General features: G+C 45.9%; 1 protein-coding gene across 1 annotated transcript in view; it reads right to left on the bottom strand.

The window, feature by feature from the left end:
- Positions 1-17,401, bottom strand: part of ABTB2 (ankyrin repeat and BTB domain containing 2) — a 61,726-nt gene that overhangs the window by 896 nt on the left and 43,429 nt on the right. Inside the window, exons 2-16 of the mRNA XM_075281052.1 lie at positions 11,581-11,727; positions 11,116-11,329; positions 8,156-8,308; positions 7,761-7,926; positions 7,523-7,612; positions 6,928-7,029; positions 6,402-6,498; positions 6,075-6,210; positions 5,477-5,703; positions 5,141-5,319; positions 3,690-3,795; positions 3,133-3,235; positions 2,573-2,663; positions 986-1,054; positions 367-480 (exon numbers count right to left, since the gene is read on the bottom strand). Coding sequence (XP_075137153.1) covers positions 367-480; positions 986-1,054; positions 2,573-2,663; positions 3,133-3,235; positions 3,690-3,795; positions 5,141-5,319; positions 5,477-5,703; positions 6,075-6,210; positions 6,402-6,498; positions 6,928-7,029; positions 7,523-7,612; positions 7,761-7,926; positions 8,156-8,308; positions 11,116-11,329; positions 11,581-11,727 — 1,994 coding nt within the window. The remainder of the gene's footprint in view (positions 1-366; positions 481-985; positions 1,055-2,572; positions 2,664-3,132; positions 3,236-3,689; positions 3,796-5,140; positions 5,320-5,476; positions 5,704-6,074; positions 6,211-6,401; positions 6,499-6,927; positions 7,030-7,522; positions 7,613-7,760; positions 7,927-8,155; positions 8,309-11,115; positions 11,330-11,580; positions 11,728-17,401) is intronic.

Raw genomic sequence — 17,401 nt, forward strand, 5'->3', positions numbered from 1 at the left:
CAGATCAGGCCCCTGACGTATACACTAAAAAAGGGATGACCAAGACTACCTTATCCTTAGGTTGTGATTCTAAGCTCGCCACCTCCACCGATCAGCTGGTTTCTGCATGCTGGATCCAGGAGGAGACAGCGCCATACACTGTGTAGTGGCCATGTCGTGCAATTGCAACTCAGCCCCCATTAACTTGAATGAGGTTTGTAGGGGCAAAAGCATTTACCATGCGGCAAATTGACAACGTTGCGACATTACGGTGATAGATTTGGTGCAAACTAATAAATAGTTGTTGGCTCTTCCCCCATTGAAAAGAGGGGCACAGAGAAGATGAGGGCGGGGGGCTTAGACGTAACGTAAGGTGATGGTTCTCACCTTGGCATATTTGTAGATACTGACGCAGTTGTCTTGGTCAATGTTCTGAGAGCAGATGATCTCGCAATGTCGCTGCAGAGCTTCTAGCTGGAAATGGCTGGCCGCAGACAGGAGCTGGAAAGGGAAACGCCATGATTTATATCAGGAAGATGGAAGGACAGGGAACCGAGGACTGCACAAATCCAGGTATCCCCCCCGCACACGTCCGGACCCTCTGCCCCTAGTCCAATAACCCCGGTAATTCAGCAACCAAACCCTACTCGTTGTATTGGATTCACTTACACAGATTATGGAACGTTCCTTTTGGCAGTGGCGGCCATTTTGAAAAAGGCAACAGGAAGTGCGGCCATTTTGATAGTCTCTAAGCAAATCTATCTTAGTAGTCCCTAGCAACCAATCACAGCGCAGCTTTCATTTTTCATGAGCAGGATACGAAATGAAAGCTGCGCTGTGATTGGTTGCAATGTAAGAGTCTCAAACTCCCAGTTATATTGTTTATCGACAGTCAATATAGACCGTAAGGGGACGTGGCTACTCAGTGTGGGCGTGGCTTTGTTAAAACGCTCCAATGTGGGTGTGGCCTCTAAATGTGCCCCGGCATGGGGACAGACGCACTCACCTCCAGGATGGACGCCGTGGGGACCTGTATGGTTTCCGTGCCGCCATAGTACAAGTACTGCATCATCGCCTGCACGACAGAAAGCCAATTATCAGTACGGATCAGGAAACTATGACATTTGGGAAATTTCCAAACCATCCTGCAAATCAGCACAAGTCAGGTTATGGTTGTAGTCTGTTACCATGGACAGGCATTGGTCTACATAGGAGCTGCATACAAAATAAACGTCCTGTATGTTAATGGTGACCAGGACGTAGACCCCAATGGGGGACCTGCGCAGCGTCAGACAGGGATTTGTTCAGAGGTCGACTGCTTTAGTTATTCTTTTAACCCATTGGGAGCTGCATATAAAAAAATATTTCTGTGATGGAAAATCCCTTTAAGCAGATTAAAGGGGTTGTCTAACGATCACACCTTATCACCCGATGGCAAGTTTCCAATCACAGAAGGCCCCATTACAAGATCCCCATTTGAATAGAGCGACGGCGGCGTCACATGCACCCCGCTGGTGGAGATAAGCGGTACAGCAGCGACATTTCCCCTTTAAGAACGCCGCGTCTCATGATATTATTTACACAGATTCCAGAGCATTAATGACTCCGGATCTCTTCTCCAGACTTTGCATACAGGTCCGATGGAGAAGATCGCCGACTCCCCCCATGGGCTTATCCATCTGGAAAAATGTCTATGTGATGCAGAGTCCAGGGCTGTCCGGGGGTGCGATAACTGCGAGATACCGGAGACCTGCGATTCCCATCATCTCTGGGTTTATTGAATAAGCAGCTTGTGGCAGACGAGGTTCCTGACATCGGGGCCTGACGCTCACACGGGTCTGCTGCTTTCTTGGAATTCGTGTTAATGGAGATGTGAGAGCTGAAGATCTCCGCCAGGTCTGGCGGCATTAACTCATCTGTCGTGTACGGTTGTATTTTATCCTCCGTGACAGACACCTGGCAGCAATAACACATCCTGCTCTGCTAATGCTGTCTCCATACAGGTGGGACATGAGATCTGCATGCACCGCCATATAGTACAGTCCGTGCTGGGGTGTTGGACCCCTGCTGATCGTAAAATTCATGATATATCCTCAGGATAGGTCATCAATAATTATTCTGCCTGGAAAAGTTACAATAATACTGATTTACTATCTTTAAGACAGGGCAGTATCAGAATGGAGGGGGTCCAGCTCCCGGCACCCCGAGGGATCAGCAGTTTAAAGGAGTTACAACTCAGTCCCAATCATCTGAATGGAATTGAGGTGCAATACCAAGCACAACCACCATACTATGGCAGTACTGAGTTTGACTATGTTCCTGTAAACAGCTGATCGGTGGAGGTACCAAAATCTTATACTAATGACTTTTCCTTAGCCACCACTAGAGGGAGCTCACTGCATACAGCTTACACTACATACTCCTGAGCTCTATGATGAAGTCGCTACGCTCAGGATTATGGAGTTTACCTTTTGTATCCTATTCCTTGTGCAACACTCGACATTTCCACAAATAATTCTCAATCCCTGTGTCTACTTGTCTGTAAATCCTCTCATTGAATTTTTGCCACGGATGTCATATTGTGTCTGCCCACCTGGAATACGCAGAATTTTACATCTGTGATCTCAATGGCGGTGACTCCTGAGTCCTCCTGATCACTGATATTGGTCATCAGGGATTTAAACCTGCAAAATGAATAAAATCTTAGTATCAGTTATTTAAAGGGGAACTTTCACCACCTCCACCAACTCCAACTTTTTACATTTTTCAATAGGCACAGCTCCACTGGCTTTGACACAGTTGGAATTTTTTCTCTAGCCCCCACCATTCCTGAGTAATCAATGCTGTTAGTTTTATGACCTAGTATGTTAGTTAGGCTCCCTACTCTTGAGTAGGCGGGTCCCAGACTACCTAATTGTGCTGAAACTAACAGCAATGATTGCTCAGGATTGGTAGGGGCTAGAGAAAAAATTCCAAGTGCCCCAGAATCAGGGGAACGGCACCTATATTTGGTGAAGGGGTCCTCTCTAAGCTACACTATATGTTCATTTGCCTTGCAGCACCACTATAGGAGAGCCAAAGCCTTACACAGTTCCCATTACATTCAAAGGCCTGTCTAGGTAACAATGTCCCCCCACCCCCCCAATACTTTACCTGTTGGAAGCTGTGACCAGGAGAACCTTGTGGGCATAGAAAACCTTCCCCTCGACCAGGAATGTCACATCTGACATCTCTTTATTGTTCAGGAAATGAGGATCTGCAAGAGAAAGTCAATAGGTGTCTGATCAGCCCCGGATACAGCAAGTGGGTGTCTGCTGAACTAAACACAGCCCAGGACTAGATGGGGTGAGAATATATGATGTATGGGGTCCTGGAGACCTGAGAGCTACTACAAAAATTCCATTTGCTTATATGTTGCCAACATATTCCGCGGCGCTGTACATCAATCACATCAATCTGTGTCACCCACAGGGCTCACAATCTAATCTGACATATCCAACACGTTCTGAGCCCAATATTATAAGGAGTAAAGTGATCCTTTTTAGGGTACAATCACATGCGACATCTTTGGTCTGATCTGCCCCCTGTTGGACAGTTGCAAAATTATGAAAAACAAGAGCAAGCAAGTGGTAGAGAGCAAAGACTGGGAGCCCAATACTGAGAACCCTGCCGAGGGGATGGGAGGAATCCAGATCACCAATTCTCCTCACCTAGACGTGCAGGAAGGGTCTTTTGTATCTCCGGGATTTTGGGCACTGGGCTGTCTCCATAGCAGTGTGCAAAGATGGAGGCCACTTGTTGGGTAATTGTATCACTCTGTCGGGTAAAACACATTGTATAAAAGAAGGTCATTGGATGGACAAGAAAATATCATTAACTAATGTTATATAAGGAACATAGAGAATTAGTCTGGAGTTACAGCCTGTATTATACTCCAGAGCTGCAATCACTATTCTGCTGGTGCAGTCACTGTGTACATACATTACATTACTTATCCTGTATTATACTCCAGAGCTGCAATCACTATTCTGCTGGTGCAGTCACCATGTACTTACAGCAGAATACTGAGTGCAGCTCTGGAGTATAATACAGAATCACTACAGGATAAGTAATGTAATGTATGTACACAGTGACTGCACCAGCCGAATAGTGAGCGCAGCTCTGGAGTATAATACAGGATAAGTAATGTAATGTATGTACACAGTGACTGCACCAGCCGAATAGTGAGCGCAGCTCTGGAGTATAATACAGGATAAGTAATGTAATATATGTACACAGTGACTGTACCAGCAGAATAGTGAGCGCAGCTCTGGAGTATAATACAGGATAAGTAATGTAATGTATGTACACAGTGACTGCACCAGCAGAATAGTGAGCGCAGCTCTGGAGTATAATACAGGATAAGTAATGTAATGTATGTACAGAGTGACTGTACCAGCAGAATAGTGAGCGCAGCTCTGGAGTATAATACAGGATAAGTAATGTATGTATGTACACAGTGACTGCACCAGCAGAATAGTGAGCGCAGCTCTGGAGTATAATACAGGATAAGTAATGTAATGTATGTACAGAGTGACTGTACCAGCAGAATAGTGAGCGCAGCTCTGGAGTATAATACAGGATAAGTAATGTAATGTATGTACACAGTGACTGTACCAGAAGAATAGAGAGCGCAGCTCTGGAGTATAATACAGGATAAGTAATGTAATGTATGTACACTGACTGCACCAGCAGAATAGTGAGCGCAGCTCTGGAGCATAATACAGGATAAGTAATGTAATGTATGTACTCAGTGACTGCACCAGCAGAATAGTGAGTGCAGCTCTGGAGTATAATACAGGATAAGTAATGTAATGTATGTACACAGTGACTGTACCAGCAGAATAGTGAGTGCAGCTCTGGCGTATAATACAGGATAAGTAATGTAATGTATGTACTCAGTGACTGTACCAGCAGAATAGTGAGCGCAGCTCTGGCGTATAATACAGGATAAGTAATGTAATGTATGTACACAGTGACTGTACCAGCAGAATAGTGAGTGCAGCTCTGGCGTATAATACAGGATAAGTAATGTAATGTATGTACACAGTGACTGCACCAGCAGAATAGTGAGTGCAGCTCTGGAGTATAATACAGGATGTATTACGGGTTTGTTCCTTACCTTAGTGGTCTTGAAGATGTTGAATAGCAGTGTGAGACCCTCGGTAAGAAGCTCCTCATTATAATCCTCCTCTCTTATGGTGCAGAATTCCCGCAGTAGATTCTCCATTACAGAGTGATGTGAGTTATAGAAGGACGTCCGCAGAGACTCGATCCATACATGCAGCTTCCAGGGAACGCCTAGGACATATAGAAATCACAGGATTATTCCTCACAATCCAGAACATTCTACGGCTACCTCCTCTTTATACGCGGCACCCTTCTAATTTCTTGAGATTTCTCCTACTTACCTCAAACCATGTCAGGGCTCACCCCATATAATACATAGGAGACTTACCGAGGCCGTGGAGCTCTATGGTGATGTCCAGGTAGCCATGTTCTGCACTATAGTACGTCGCCTCCTGCAGGGCTTTCATTCTGGTCTTACACAGCCGCACAGGACCTTGGTCGAAGCTTCCAGTACTGGAGGTGTCACTGTCCACCCCCTCTGCCAGTATCTCCTCCAGGGATAAGACGTCTCCGCTGCAGAGTTCGGGCTGGGTCAGCAGCTTTCTCAGGACGTTCCTACAGAAGGGGCAACAGATGAGACTGGAGGATCTTGAGACCAATGCAAAATGTGTCATGGGGCCCCCACCTTATATGGTGGCAATGTCCTTGGGCGCCCTGAAGTGCCAGATCCAGCTGTGAATGCTAACTTTGTACCCCTTATATTTACACCCATAGATTCTGTGCTGGTAGTCTCTCAGATCTGACACATGCCATACCATTAACGTGCACTAGATGGCGCCACATTGTACTATTTGCATGGCCCCCGGCTCCTCTATATTGTACAGGATCATCTACAGACAGGCCATGGACTTTCTGAATATGTCAAGCATTTCCGTACTGACCTGGGGATTTGTTCTTAGAAAGTTCTAGAATATTTTTGGCTTTACCTGTGCCCGTGGGCGGCTGAATGGCTAAAGCAGTTCATGTCTTCATGAAGCGATGAGGACAAGCGGCCGGACTCCATCATGTTCAGTAGAGGGTCAGCTCCTCTGTCTAGAAGCAAACTGACCAGCTCATAGTTACCTGGAGAAGGAGAAGAACAAGGATCAGGGGGTAACAGTGACCCCAAGGGCACGGAAGGAAAGGGTGCTGGGCTATGCCAACCAAGACAGAAGGGCCAGGGCATTGTTTGGGGTCTTCATCCCCTTCCAATGCCCCCTGGGGATTATTATACCCTCCTCCCAGGACCAATGGGAGTAACCTATACATGGTACCTGCGGCTGATGCCAGCTGTAAGGGGGTCTCTGCACAATTGTCCTCGCTGCTGTTCACAGCCGAACCCTCCACATGGGCGCCGGCGTCTAGAAGCAACTACAAGGAAGCAGAAATATAGATCATAGGAAAGGACCAGCACCATGATGTGGACATAGCCAGTCAGGGCCACTGATGCCCACTCATTGGCAGACTCTGACAGTCAATGGCAGGACATGTAATGGGCACCTTGAACACCCTAGATGGAACCAATTCATCAAAATGAGGATCCTCTAAAAGTCTGTAAACTTGGCTAAATGTCTTCAAATCTGTCATAGAGGCCTGTGTAGCAGTCTCCAAGAGGTACACTACCCAAAAGTAGCCTTTGAGAAGCTTTTTATAGAGCAGGGGGGAAGCACTCTTACACCCTCTTGTGGCAAGACCCAGTGTCTGCTCAGACCACACCTGTACTCATTGACACATCAGCCTGACATGCAACTTGATGACGAGTTTTATAGTAATCCGACATTTCCATCAAGGGGAACTTACCTGCACAACGGAGATGTGACCATGGAGGACGGCGAAGGTTAATGCAGTCCAATGGCGGGTGTCAGGGTGCACGGAGGGGTGTTGGGGGGAAATGCTAGGAACCTGGAGGAGGTAACATAGGTGTTATCTATATTGGTCACCAATTTGCTCTTGTCCAACCACATTGGAGGATGACACGTTTAGACATAGACCGGGCTGTCAGACGTTGCGACACATTTATCTTGTGGCAATGGTTTGGTGATAACTTTGGCGTGTCTTGCTACATGTTAGACACTTGCCCATGATCAGGACCAGAGATCACCGGAGCTGCAGCGACACGACACGGAGCTTATTATATACATGAGATATTGGGAAACTCAGGCTGTGTCATTAAGAGAAGCCACAAAAGCCACAGATAAACTTCTCCCGGGCCGACATCTTCCCACATGTCCTCCTGGCTCCACTTAAAGGAACATGAAATGAAGGCGTCGGGAGGAGGCGAAGTACAATGCGGTGGCGTCCAAAATCCAGAAGTTTAATTAGATTACAAGTAATTACATGAGATGTGACGGAAAACATGTGATCGTATAGAAAGGGGAATGTGACGTTCTCTTACAGCGACATCCAGGTCCGCTCCGGCCTCGATCAGCATTTGCACCATGGCCTCATCCCCGGCGGCGCAGGCGTACATCAGCGGGGTCAAACCCTGAAAAGCAACAGGAAAGGTCAACGGTCAAGGCTACAAAAATATGTATTCTGTCATACCCATGATACCCTCGGCCTTAGAGGCGACTTGTCCTTATACATACAGTGGAGCTATGGAGGGGATACAGAAGAATGTTTGCAGCCTTCACCTGATCGTCCATGGTGTTGATGCCTTCAGACCCCAATGCTCGCACTGCCTGGGGGATGAGATCCGTGCGCCCACAGTTCAGCATTCGGAAGCCCAAATCCTGCTGGAAGCGTTCAGTGGCCGCCATGGCATCCAGACGTCTCAGGGAGCTGACGCAACATTCAGGCCTTGGAGCAGAAGAGAGTAGGAGAAATGGAACGAAAACAGAAATCTGAAGGAGGGACACGAGGATGAAGACCATAGACCTATAGTATATAGGGCCTCCATTATCATGTAGGTTTGGCTCAGGGATGTTTTTGGCCAGATAAAGGGGTGTTCGTTGTACGCTACAATGCCCCACTGTGGACACGTGGCAGCCTTTACTGCTGGGTTGTCGATGCCCGCCCTGGTACTTACTTCAGTTGTCGTGGTTCACAGTCCAGTCCCGGGAGCAGTAATCTTGCCGTCTGTCTGATGTCGTCCGCATCTACAGTCAGGCTACGACGGTGTTCCGCATATGTGATGGCCACCCGCATCCACTCCATCAATGGGGGCAGCAAGATGAATGGCCTGCAAAACAGTATCATGTCAAGGCAGGCAGTGCAAGTCTGAACTGATGACAATAGATAGATATACAATACAATGCCACTTTAGCGGTCCTTGATAAAATCCTGTTTATGTGCAAGCACCACTAGGGGGAGCTCACTGCATACAGAGAGGTCAGTGGCAGCTGTCCTGAACACCACCTAGTGGTGACTACAGGTAGATAAAAATTTTACTAGTGACTGCAGGCAGTCAGAAGAAAAATTGCAAATGTTAACTTTGTTGTGTTATGTGTCAGTTTAGAGAGAAATCTTCACCAACTCGAACTCTTCCATGGTTCAATAGTGGCCGCTCCACTGATTCCGGCACTGTTGGAATTTTTTCTCTAGTCCCCACCATCCCTGAGCAATCAGTGCTGATACCCAATAAACTAAGTTGGCTCCCTACTATCAGGTGCTATGGGAAGAATATGCAAATCCGCCTTCCATGATGTAATTAGGAAGACATTTGCTGCCTCATTGTTGCAAACCAATAGAGGGCGCTCACTGGAATGTGCAAGCCTGTCTTAAGACAGGATTCCAGTGAAATAACCCAATAATGGCTGCTCCCTTTAGCCTCATGCCCGACCTTCCAAGAGGCCTTTGTTTAGCAATGACGCTGGGATTATTACCAGGTTATAGTCTCTCAATCGAGGACAGCTGTTTCGATCTGGTTGGATCTCATCAGCCCGATGTAGAGAGGACTATAACCTGGTAGAGGTGAGAGGCTTAGACAGGGTTCGGGGGATATTGTCACTCCTTAGGGAGAGACCACCATATAGGAAGGTCGGGCATGAGGCTAAAGGGAGCAGCCATTATTGGGTTATTTCACTGGAATCCTGTCTTAAGACAGGCTTGCACATTCCAGTGAGCGCCCTCTATTGGTTTGCAACAATGAGGCAGCAAATGTCTTCCTAATTACATCATGGAAGGCGGATTTGCATATTCTTCCCATAGTTCCTTGCAAAGTGGAGTGCTAAAGGCTTAACAAGTCTCCACACACCTATATGGTGGTCTCTCCCTAAGGAGTGACAATATCCCCCGAACCCTGTCTAAGCCTCTCACCTCTACCAGGTTATAGTCCTCTCTACATCGGGCTGATGAGATCCAACCAGATCGAAACAGCTGTCCTCGATTGAGAGACTATAACCTGGTAATAATCCCAGCGTCATTGCTAAACAAAGGCCTCTTGGAAGGTCGGGCATGAGGCTAAAGGGAGCAGCCATTATTGGGTTATTTCACTGGAATCCTGTTTTAAGACAGGCTTGCACATTCCAGTGAGCGCCCTCTATTGGTTTGCAACAATGAGGCAGCAAATGTCTTCCTAATTACATCATGGAAGGCGGATTTGCATATTCTTCCCATAGTTCCTTGCAAAGTGGAGTGCTAAAGGCTTAACAAGTCTCCACACACCTATATGGTGGTCTCTCCCTAAGGAGTGACAATACTATCAGGTGGGCAGTCTCAGACTACCTCCTCCAACATAGGACCGCCCACCTAACAGTAGGGAGCCAAATCAGCTTATTGGGTGCTGAAACTATCAGGACTGATTGCTCTGGAACGGTGGGGGTTAGAGAAAAAATTCCAACTGTGCTAGAATCAGTGGAGCGGAGCCTATTAAATGGTGCGAAGAGTTGATGAAAGGTCCTCTTTAAAGTTTTCAGCATATCTGCATACACACAACATACATCATATATATCACTGTATAGATCACTAGTCTTGTGATCATGGAGATTGCAGGAGACATCACCTATATACTTGGCTTCAGTGCAGTATGGTGTCCCCATTACCCCCCGGGCAATATGTCTTGTCTAATCTTAGGGGCCCGGTAGTTACTTTGGTAGGGAATGTCAAGGATTCTTTATACTAGATCATAAACTTACTGACAAAACCCCATTATGCAACAAATCTCTCTCCCAGGAGGTGCGGAGAGTCACAGAACACATTTTTTCGATTTGTATAGGAGGCTCCAGTAGATTGGCGCGGGGCGACCTCCCGCTGACTGCCCGCTCTGCTATTGGCAAAGGTCTTAAAGAGTCTGAAGTTATTGCCGAGGTTTAATTGCTCTGTGGTCGTGTAATGTGACCACCGGCCTCTCACTTTCTCCTTCCCTTCTCTCTGGATACTCTCAAACAAGAATTTACGGCTGAATTTTTTTTTTTTTTCAAGAACAATTCTGGAAATTGTACAAACATGAAAGAAAATAGATGAAAAGAATTCCCAATAAATAGAAAATCTCAACATCTTAAAAATTGGATTCGGCTGGAAAAGTTGAGAGAAAACCAAAAACTCTGCTTTGCAAAAGGGTAAATAGGGCATAGTGCCCGACTTTGGGGCAATTATGCCCGGTACTAGGGGCAGGGTCACTGTAGATGGCGCTGTGGGTAGAGTGGCCAACTCTCAGAACTGTAGCACAGTGAGTAGGGTTGAGCGATCAGGATCGGCTGGAAAGTGATCCTGAAATCTCAAGATCGGATCAACCCTACCTATGACTTATTGCATTTATGGTTGAGTGATCGGGAGAGATCGGATCCCGATCTGCAATCGAGCAAATTTCACGATCGCGATTGGCTGGAAAATGATCGAAAATCGGATTTTAAAAACGATCCTGAAATCTCAGCCCTAACAGTGAATAGTATAGAGGACATTGTGGCGGCATTGGAGCGCTATGAGCGGAGTCACTGCGGTTACCTCCGGGGCTTTATGAGTAGATGGCACTGTGTGTAGAGGTTGTACCTGGCACCCCCTACAGGTATGACACGGCCTAGCAGATTTTACCCCACAGGGTCTTCTCACCTCTCATTGTGCAGCGACATTCTTGGAGGGTCCAAGTTTGGATTTTCCATGGATTCCATCTGAGAGCAGCGTAAGAAATAGTAAAGGGTGTGCAGGGAGTCAGGAGACCAGGTGATGTGCTGCTGCGGATGGCGGGTTTGCCGTGCAGGGCTCATGCCAGGCCGTGGGGTGTTCAGACATTGCATATGATGCATGGCACGGGAGACCAGATCACCTGAGGACACAAGAAAGATTAGTTGTATTGTAGCTCTGCATGTGCACAATGTTTCATATCATGACAGCGAGCAGAGATCTGTAGTGATGGATTTCTATATAGTCTTACCATAGAGGTGCAGGACCTTCCCTGACACAATCAGGTTCATTACAGATCACATGTGAGCACAGTAAGCGAGCCCTGGTCACAACATGGCCTGCTCACTAATATACTAACACAAGGGCACAGACCGGTCACTGCTGTGTACTCACTAAGCTCCGAGATGCTCCCGACACAGGTGGCGAGCAGCGACTGCTCCAAAGTGCGTAGTTCAAGGTGCGTGTAGGCATCGGTGGCGTCATCTCGATCAAGAGAACTGTCTTTATATGGACTGAAGTACGGAGGAAGGGAGAGAACGCCTAGAGAGAAAATGATAGTCTATGAGAAATCCTTCCCAAAACAGTCACCAAATCATCAGTCATTGTAATCCCAAATTTACCTCTCAGTATGCAAATCAGACAACTTCACGTTGCACATACCATCTCTATATAATATCTGTGGATGCTGTGTGCAGAATCTCCAGTGTACTTCTCACTGCTCTCCCCTCCCCTCACTCACACCACCTGTCTATACCATTTGTTTGTTCTGTATGCAGAATCTCCAGTGTATTTCGGAGATGCAGCTTCTCACTGCTCTCCTCTTACTCACACTACATGTTTATACCGTTTGTTCTGTATGCAGAATCTCCAGTGTATTTCTGAGATTCAGCTTCACACTGCTCTCCTCTTACTCACACTACATGTTTATATTATCTGTGTGCAGAATCTCCAGAGATATAGTTTCACAATGCTCCCACTGCTTCACTCTGCCTGTCTATACTACCTGTTTGTGCTGTGTGCAGAATGTTGAGTGTTTTTTTTTTTTTTTATGTAGATTGTGAGCCCCACATAGAGCTCACAATGTACATTTTCCCTATCAGTATGTTTGTTTTTTTTGGGAATATGGGATGGAAATCCATGCAAACACGGGGAGAACATACAAACTCCTTGCAGACTCCAGAGCTGCAAGGCTGCAGTGCTAACCACTGAGCCACCGTGTGGCCCCTAGAATGTTGAGTGTATTTCTATGTGATGGAGTTTCAGGCTGCTCCCCCCTAACTCACATTGCCTGTCTAGACTATCTGTGTGAACTGTGTGCAGAATCCCCAGTGTATCCTATGAGAAGTAGCTCCAAATTTTTCTCCCTTGACTCGCACTGCCTGTCTATACTATCTGTGTGCTGCATGCAGAACCCCCAGTGTATCATATAATATGTAGCAATTTTATGTCACTGATCTATTACTGCTGCCTTTAGATAGGGCAGAGAAAGTTCAGTGTGAGGAAACTTCTGCAAAGTCAGATGCATCATGGGAAATGTAGGCTGCATTAGTAGAATATATCAAATAGGAAGGAGACAAGATGGCAGACAACCTGCAAATCCATCAATTAGGACAGGTATAAGCAGTATTCTGCACTACATAGATAGGTTGTGGACTGTTTCTTTAATTCTGTCTCTGCAGTGGTTCTGGAGCTTTGTATCAGGAAATCTGAGCCCGGCTGCTATAAAGTTATATTGAGAAAATTACTCGGCACAGAACATTGGAAATAAAAACTGAGGCAAATCCGTTCCATCGTCTCATAGGACATGTCTGAACATTTCCCCCATCGGTTCAGGCGAATGTGCTAGTTATTATACCCATTCAGTCTAAGAAAGCTGAGTGACCAACAACAGGAGTGCTAATGCTACCCAACTTTCCAAGACTCCTGAGTGCCAGGTCTGCCTGGTGATAGATCACCCACTCCTCTTGGGCTTATGGGAGCCATATTATTGGTCCATCACCCAGCTTTCCTGGCAACAAATATAACTCACACTGTATGACAACTTGACAAAGAAGGCAACAAAGAAGCAGAAGGTTATCGCAGGGAGCTGACCCTGGAGATAAGGAGCTGGCCAAGGCCTTAAAAGGAAGATAACACTGAACACAAGACAGACCCGGCTGCTCAGACTTCTGGAATTAAAGGAATTTTCCAATTTAATATAAATAAAGCTCAAGGAAATCACAAGTTTAACAACTTTCTAATAGATTTATTATTTAATGGATTCACCCTTTGCAGGATCTCTGCTTGCTGTCAGTGACTGAGAACACTCCGGTTTACTTCTAGAGCCTGTACATAGCTCGTCCTGATCTGAGAAAGAGACAATTATATCCAGATGAGACAATGCTCTGTGAGATAAACGCCCTGGGTTATAGGCTGATACATTGCAGCAAATTACAAGATTGATTTGTGCCAGTGCTGCTGATGTATCCAGTCTAGACAATGCTCTGTGTGCAAGTTGCCGGCTGTGATTGTATAGCATGGTTGCCCGTGTACTGGCCATTCACTGGGGCCAGCCAGCACATCCGCAAAACCGGACAGGAATAGGACGTGCCCTGACTGTCTGTCTGCAAAAGGATCTATGGAAATCACGGTTCTGTGCATGGACCCTGGACTGATACATTGTAACCGTGAGAGTTGTGCAGGTGCTCCTGTATGTAGTCTACACAATGCTCTATGAGCTAAAGACCCTGGACTCCAGGCTGATACATTGTAGCAAACAACTAGAGAGATTTGTACAGCTTCTGCAGATGTATTCAGCTCACAGAGCATTGCCTAGACTAGATACAGCAGCACACATCTCTCTGCTAGTTTGTTACAATGTATCAGCTGCAACTAGAATCCATAATGTTTAGCTCACAAAGCATTGTCTAGACTGGATACACCAGCAGTAACTGCACACATCTCTCTGCTAGTTTGTTACAATGTATCAGCTGGAGTCCAGAATGTCTAGCTCACAGAGCACTGACTAGACGGGATACCCCACCTTGCAGTGAGTTTTTAATGTATCCCTGAAAACCCCTTTAATTCCAGACCATTCAGCTCACAGAGCATTGTCTAGACCAGATACAATTATCCAATTTCTCAGCTGAGAGCAGGACAAGCTATATACAAACTCTGCAAGTAAAGCAGGGTGTCCTCAGTCACTGACAGCAAGCAGAGATCTTATTGCGGAATAGATAGTCGCTGGCCACGCTGAGCCTTGTAGTTTTGCAATAGCGGGCACTTCTACAAGACCTATAAAATACCATCTACACATCCAACACCCCAGCACCTAGGACGTGTACTTACTGGCTCCAGACTACAAAGCAAGGCATCATGGTCCAAAAATTATATAACATGTCAATTTCCTTAGAAAGGAGACATGAATAACCTGCTGGCCCCCGGCCCAAGCTTTTATTTCATTCCACTCAGCTCTACGGAAAAGAACAAAAAGCAGGAAGGTTTTTCAATTCCAAAAACTCAAGGATGAGAATTCGTGTTCCAAATCTCTGGGAGACGGGAGCTAATCACTCCAGCAGACGGGGAAGGGGTATGGGGCTGACCTGTAAATGGTTAATCCATAGATTGGGGGGTGTTGATGGGCCATAACATGAGGGTATATCAGGGGCTCGTGCTGCAGCCGACATGATGGGAACATGGAGGGTTCACTCGACGCCTTAAAGGGAATGTGTCACCAGAAATTTCTTTATCTAAAACCAAGTTTTTTTCTGTTAAACATATGGAGCTACCAAGCTGGAAGTGACAGAGTTAAAAATTGCCCACCCTACAGACCTCCCACCATTAGGATGCTGTTTTTGACCCTTTCCTATCCAGAGTCCACCATTTAGAGGGGATGCTGGTGTGGTTATACTGGTGCGCTCCCAGGCATCACTCATTATATAGGGAGCCTCTATAGACCACACCTGAGCACAGGTAATACAACATGGTGCCCCCAACCAAGACGCACCGCCAACAGCTGGGCATTATACCCAGGGGGCACAATAACACAATAAGGCTGCTTGTGCTGGAGATTAGCAGAGCCCGGTCACTGGGGAGCCCATTCTGTATCAATGGAGGGAGATGGCGCAGATCTCAGGGGGGTCTTATGGCCATCTGCAGGCAAAGATACAGAGATCAGATCAAGCAACAAGACAGCAGCGTATTAACTTCTCATGTCTGCTCAGCCTGGCAAACATCCCAAGGTATAAGAGTCCCCAGCTGGAAGGAACTGGCCAAACCCCCTGCTCAAGTTTTATCTAACACAAAATAAGTCATCTGATGTCCAAGTGTACAGAAAACAGAGAAATCGGGAGCCAAAAAGCAAAATGAAGCCGCCTATTATCATACAACAGGACCAGACAGGAATAAATACACATCTGACAGATCTAAAGTGTACAAGGTGTTATGTCTGACTGTTTTCAAGGGTATGTTATATCCTGTATTATACTCCAGAGCTGAGCTCACTATTCTGCTGGTACAGTCACTGTGTACATACATTACATTACTTATCCTGTATTATACTCCAGAGCTGCGCTCACTATTCTGCTGGTAGTCACTGTGTACATACATTACATTACTTATCCTGTATTATACTCCAGAGCTGCGCTCACTATTCTGTTGGTACAGTCACTGTGTACATACATTACATTACTTATCCTGTATTATACTACAGAGCCGCACTCACTATTCTGCTGGTACAGTCACTGTGTACATACATTATATTACTTATCCTGTATTATACTCCAGAGCTGCGCTCACTATTCTGTTGGTACAGTCAGTGTGTACATACATTACATTACTTATCCTGTATTATACTCCAGAGCTGCGCTCACTATTCTGCTGGTACAGTCACTGTGTACATACATTACATTACTTATCCTGTATTATACTCCAGAGCTGCGCTCACTATTCTGCTGGGGCAGTCACTGTGTACATACATTACATTACTTATCCTGTATTATACTCCAGAGCTGCGCTCACTATTCTGCTGGTACAGTCACTGTGTACATACATTACATTACTTATCCTGTATTATACTCCAGAGCTGCGCTCACTATTCTGCTGGTGCAGTCACTGTGTACATACATTACTTATCCTGTATTATACTCCAGAGCTGCACTCACTATTCTGCTGGTGCAGTCACTGTGTACATACATTACATTACTTATCCTGTATTATACTCCAGAGCTGCGCTCACTATTCTGTTGGTACAGTCACTGTGTACATACATTACATTACTTATCCTGTATTATACTCCAGAGCTGCGCTCACTATTCTGCTGGTGCAGTCACTGTGTACATACATTACTTATCCTGTATTATACTCCAGAGCTGCACTCACTATTCTGCTGGTGCAGTCACTGTGTACATACATTACATTACTTATCCTGTATTATACTCCAGAGCTGCGCTCACTATTCTGCTGGTGCAGTCACTGTGTACATACATTACTTATCCTGTATTATACTCCAGAGCTGCACTCACTATTCTGCTGGTGCAGTCACTGTGTACATACATTACATTACTTATCCTGTATTATACTCCAGAGCTGCGCTCACTATTCTGTTGGTACAGTCACTGTGTACATACATTACATTACTTATCCTGTATTATAATCCAGAGCTGCGCTCACTATTCTGCTGGTACAGTCACTGTGTACATACATTACATTACTTATCCTGTATTATACTCCAGAGCTGCGCTCACTATTCTGCTGGTACAGTCACTGTGTACATACATTATATTACTTATCCTGTATTATACTCCAGAGCTGCGCTCACTATTCTGTTGGTACAGTCACTGTGTACATACATTACATTACTTATCCTGTATTATACTCCAGAGCTGCACTCACTATTCTGCTGGTACAGTCACTGTGTACATACATAACATTACTTATCCTGTATTATACTCCAGAGCTGCGCTCACTATTCTGCTGGTGCAGTCACTGTGTACATACATTACATTACTTATCCTGTATTATACTCCAGAGCTGTGCTCACTATTCTGCTGGTGCAGTCACTGTGTCCTGTAGCTAGGACATGATGTTCCATTCATTTCCTGTAACATAGGGGAGGCGCTGTTATCAGGTAGACAGATATTCGGAGCTGTTCTCTCTATATCTTCCACCTGTCCAGATGTCTAAGCTAAGCGGTGATTATCCTGCTGGGGTTCACAATATCCAGATAATCTCATGG

The sequence above is a fragment of the Leptodactylus fuscus genome, chromosome 7, assembly GCF_031893055.1.
Source record: "Leptodactylus fuscus isolate aLepFus1 chromosome 7, aLepFus1.hap2, whole genome shotgun sequence".
Classification (NCBI taxonomy): domain Eukaryota; kingdom Metazoa; phylum Chordata; class Amphibia; order Anura; family Leptodactylidae; genus Leptodactylus; species Leptodactylus fuscus.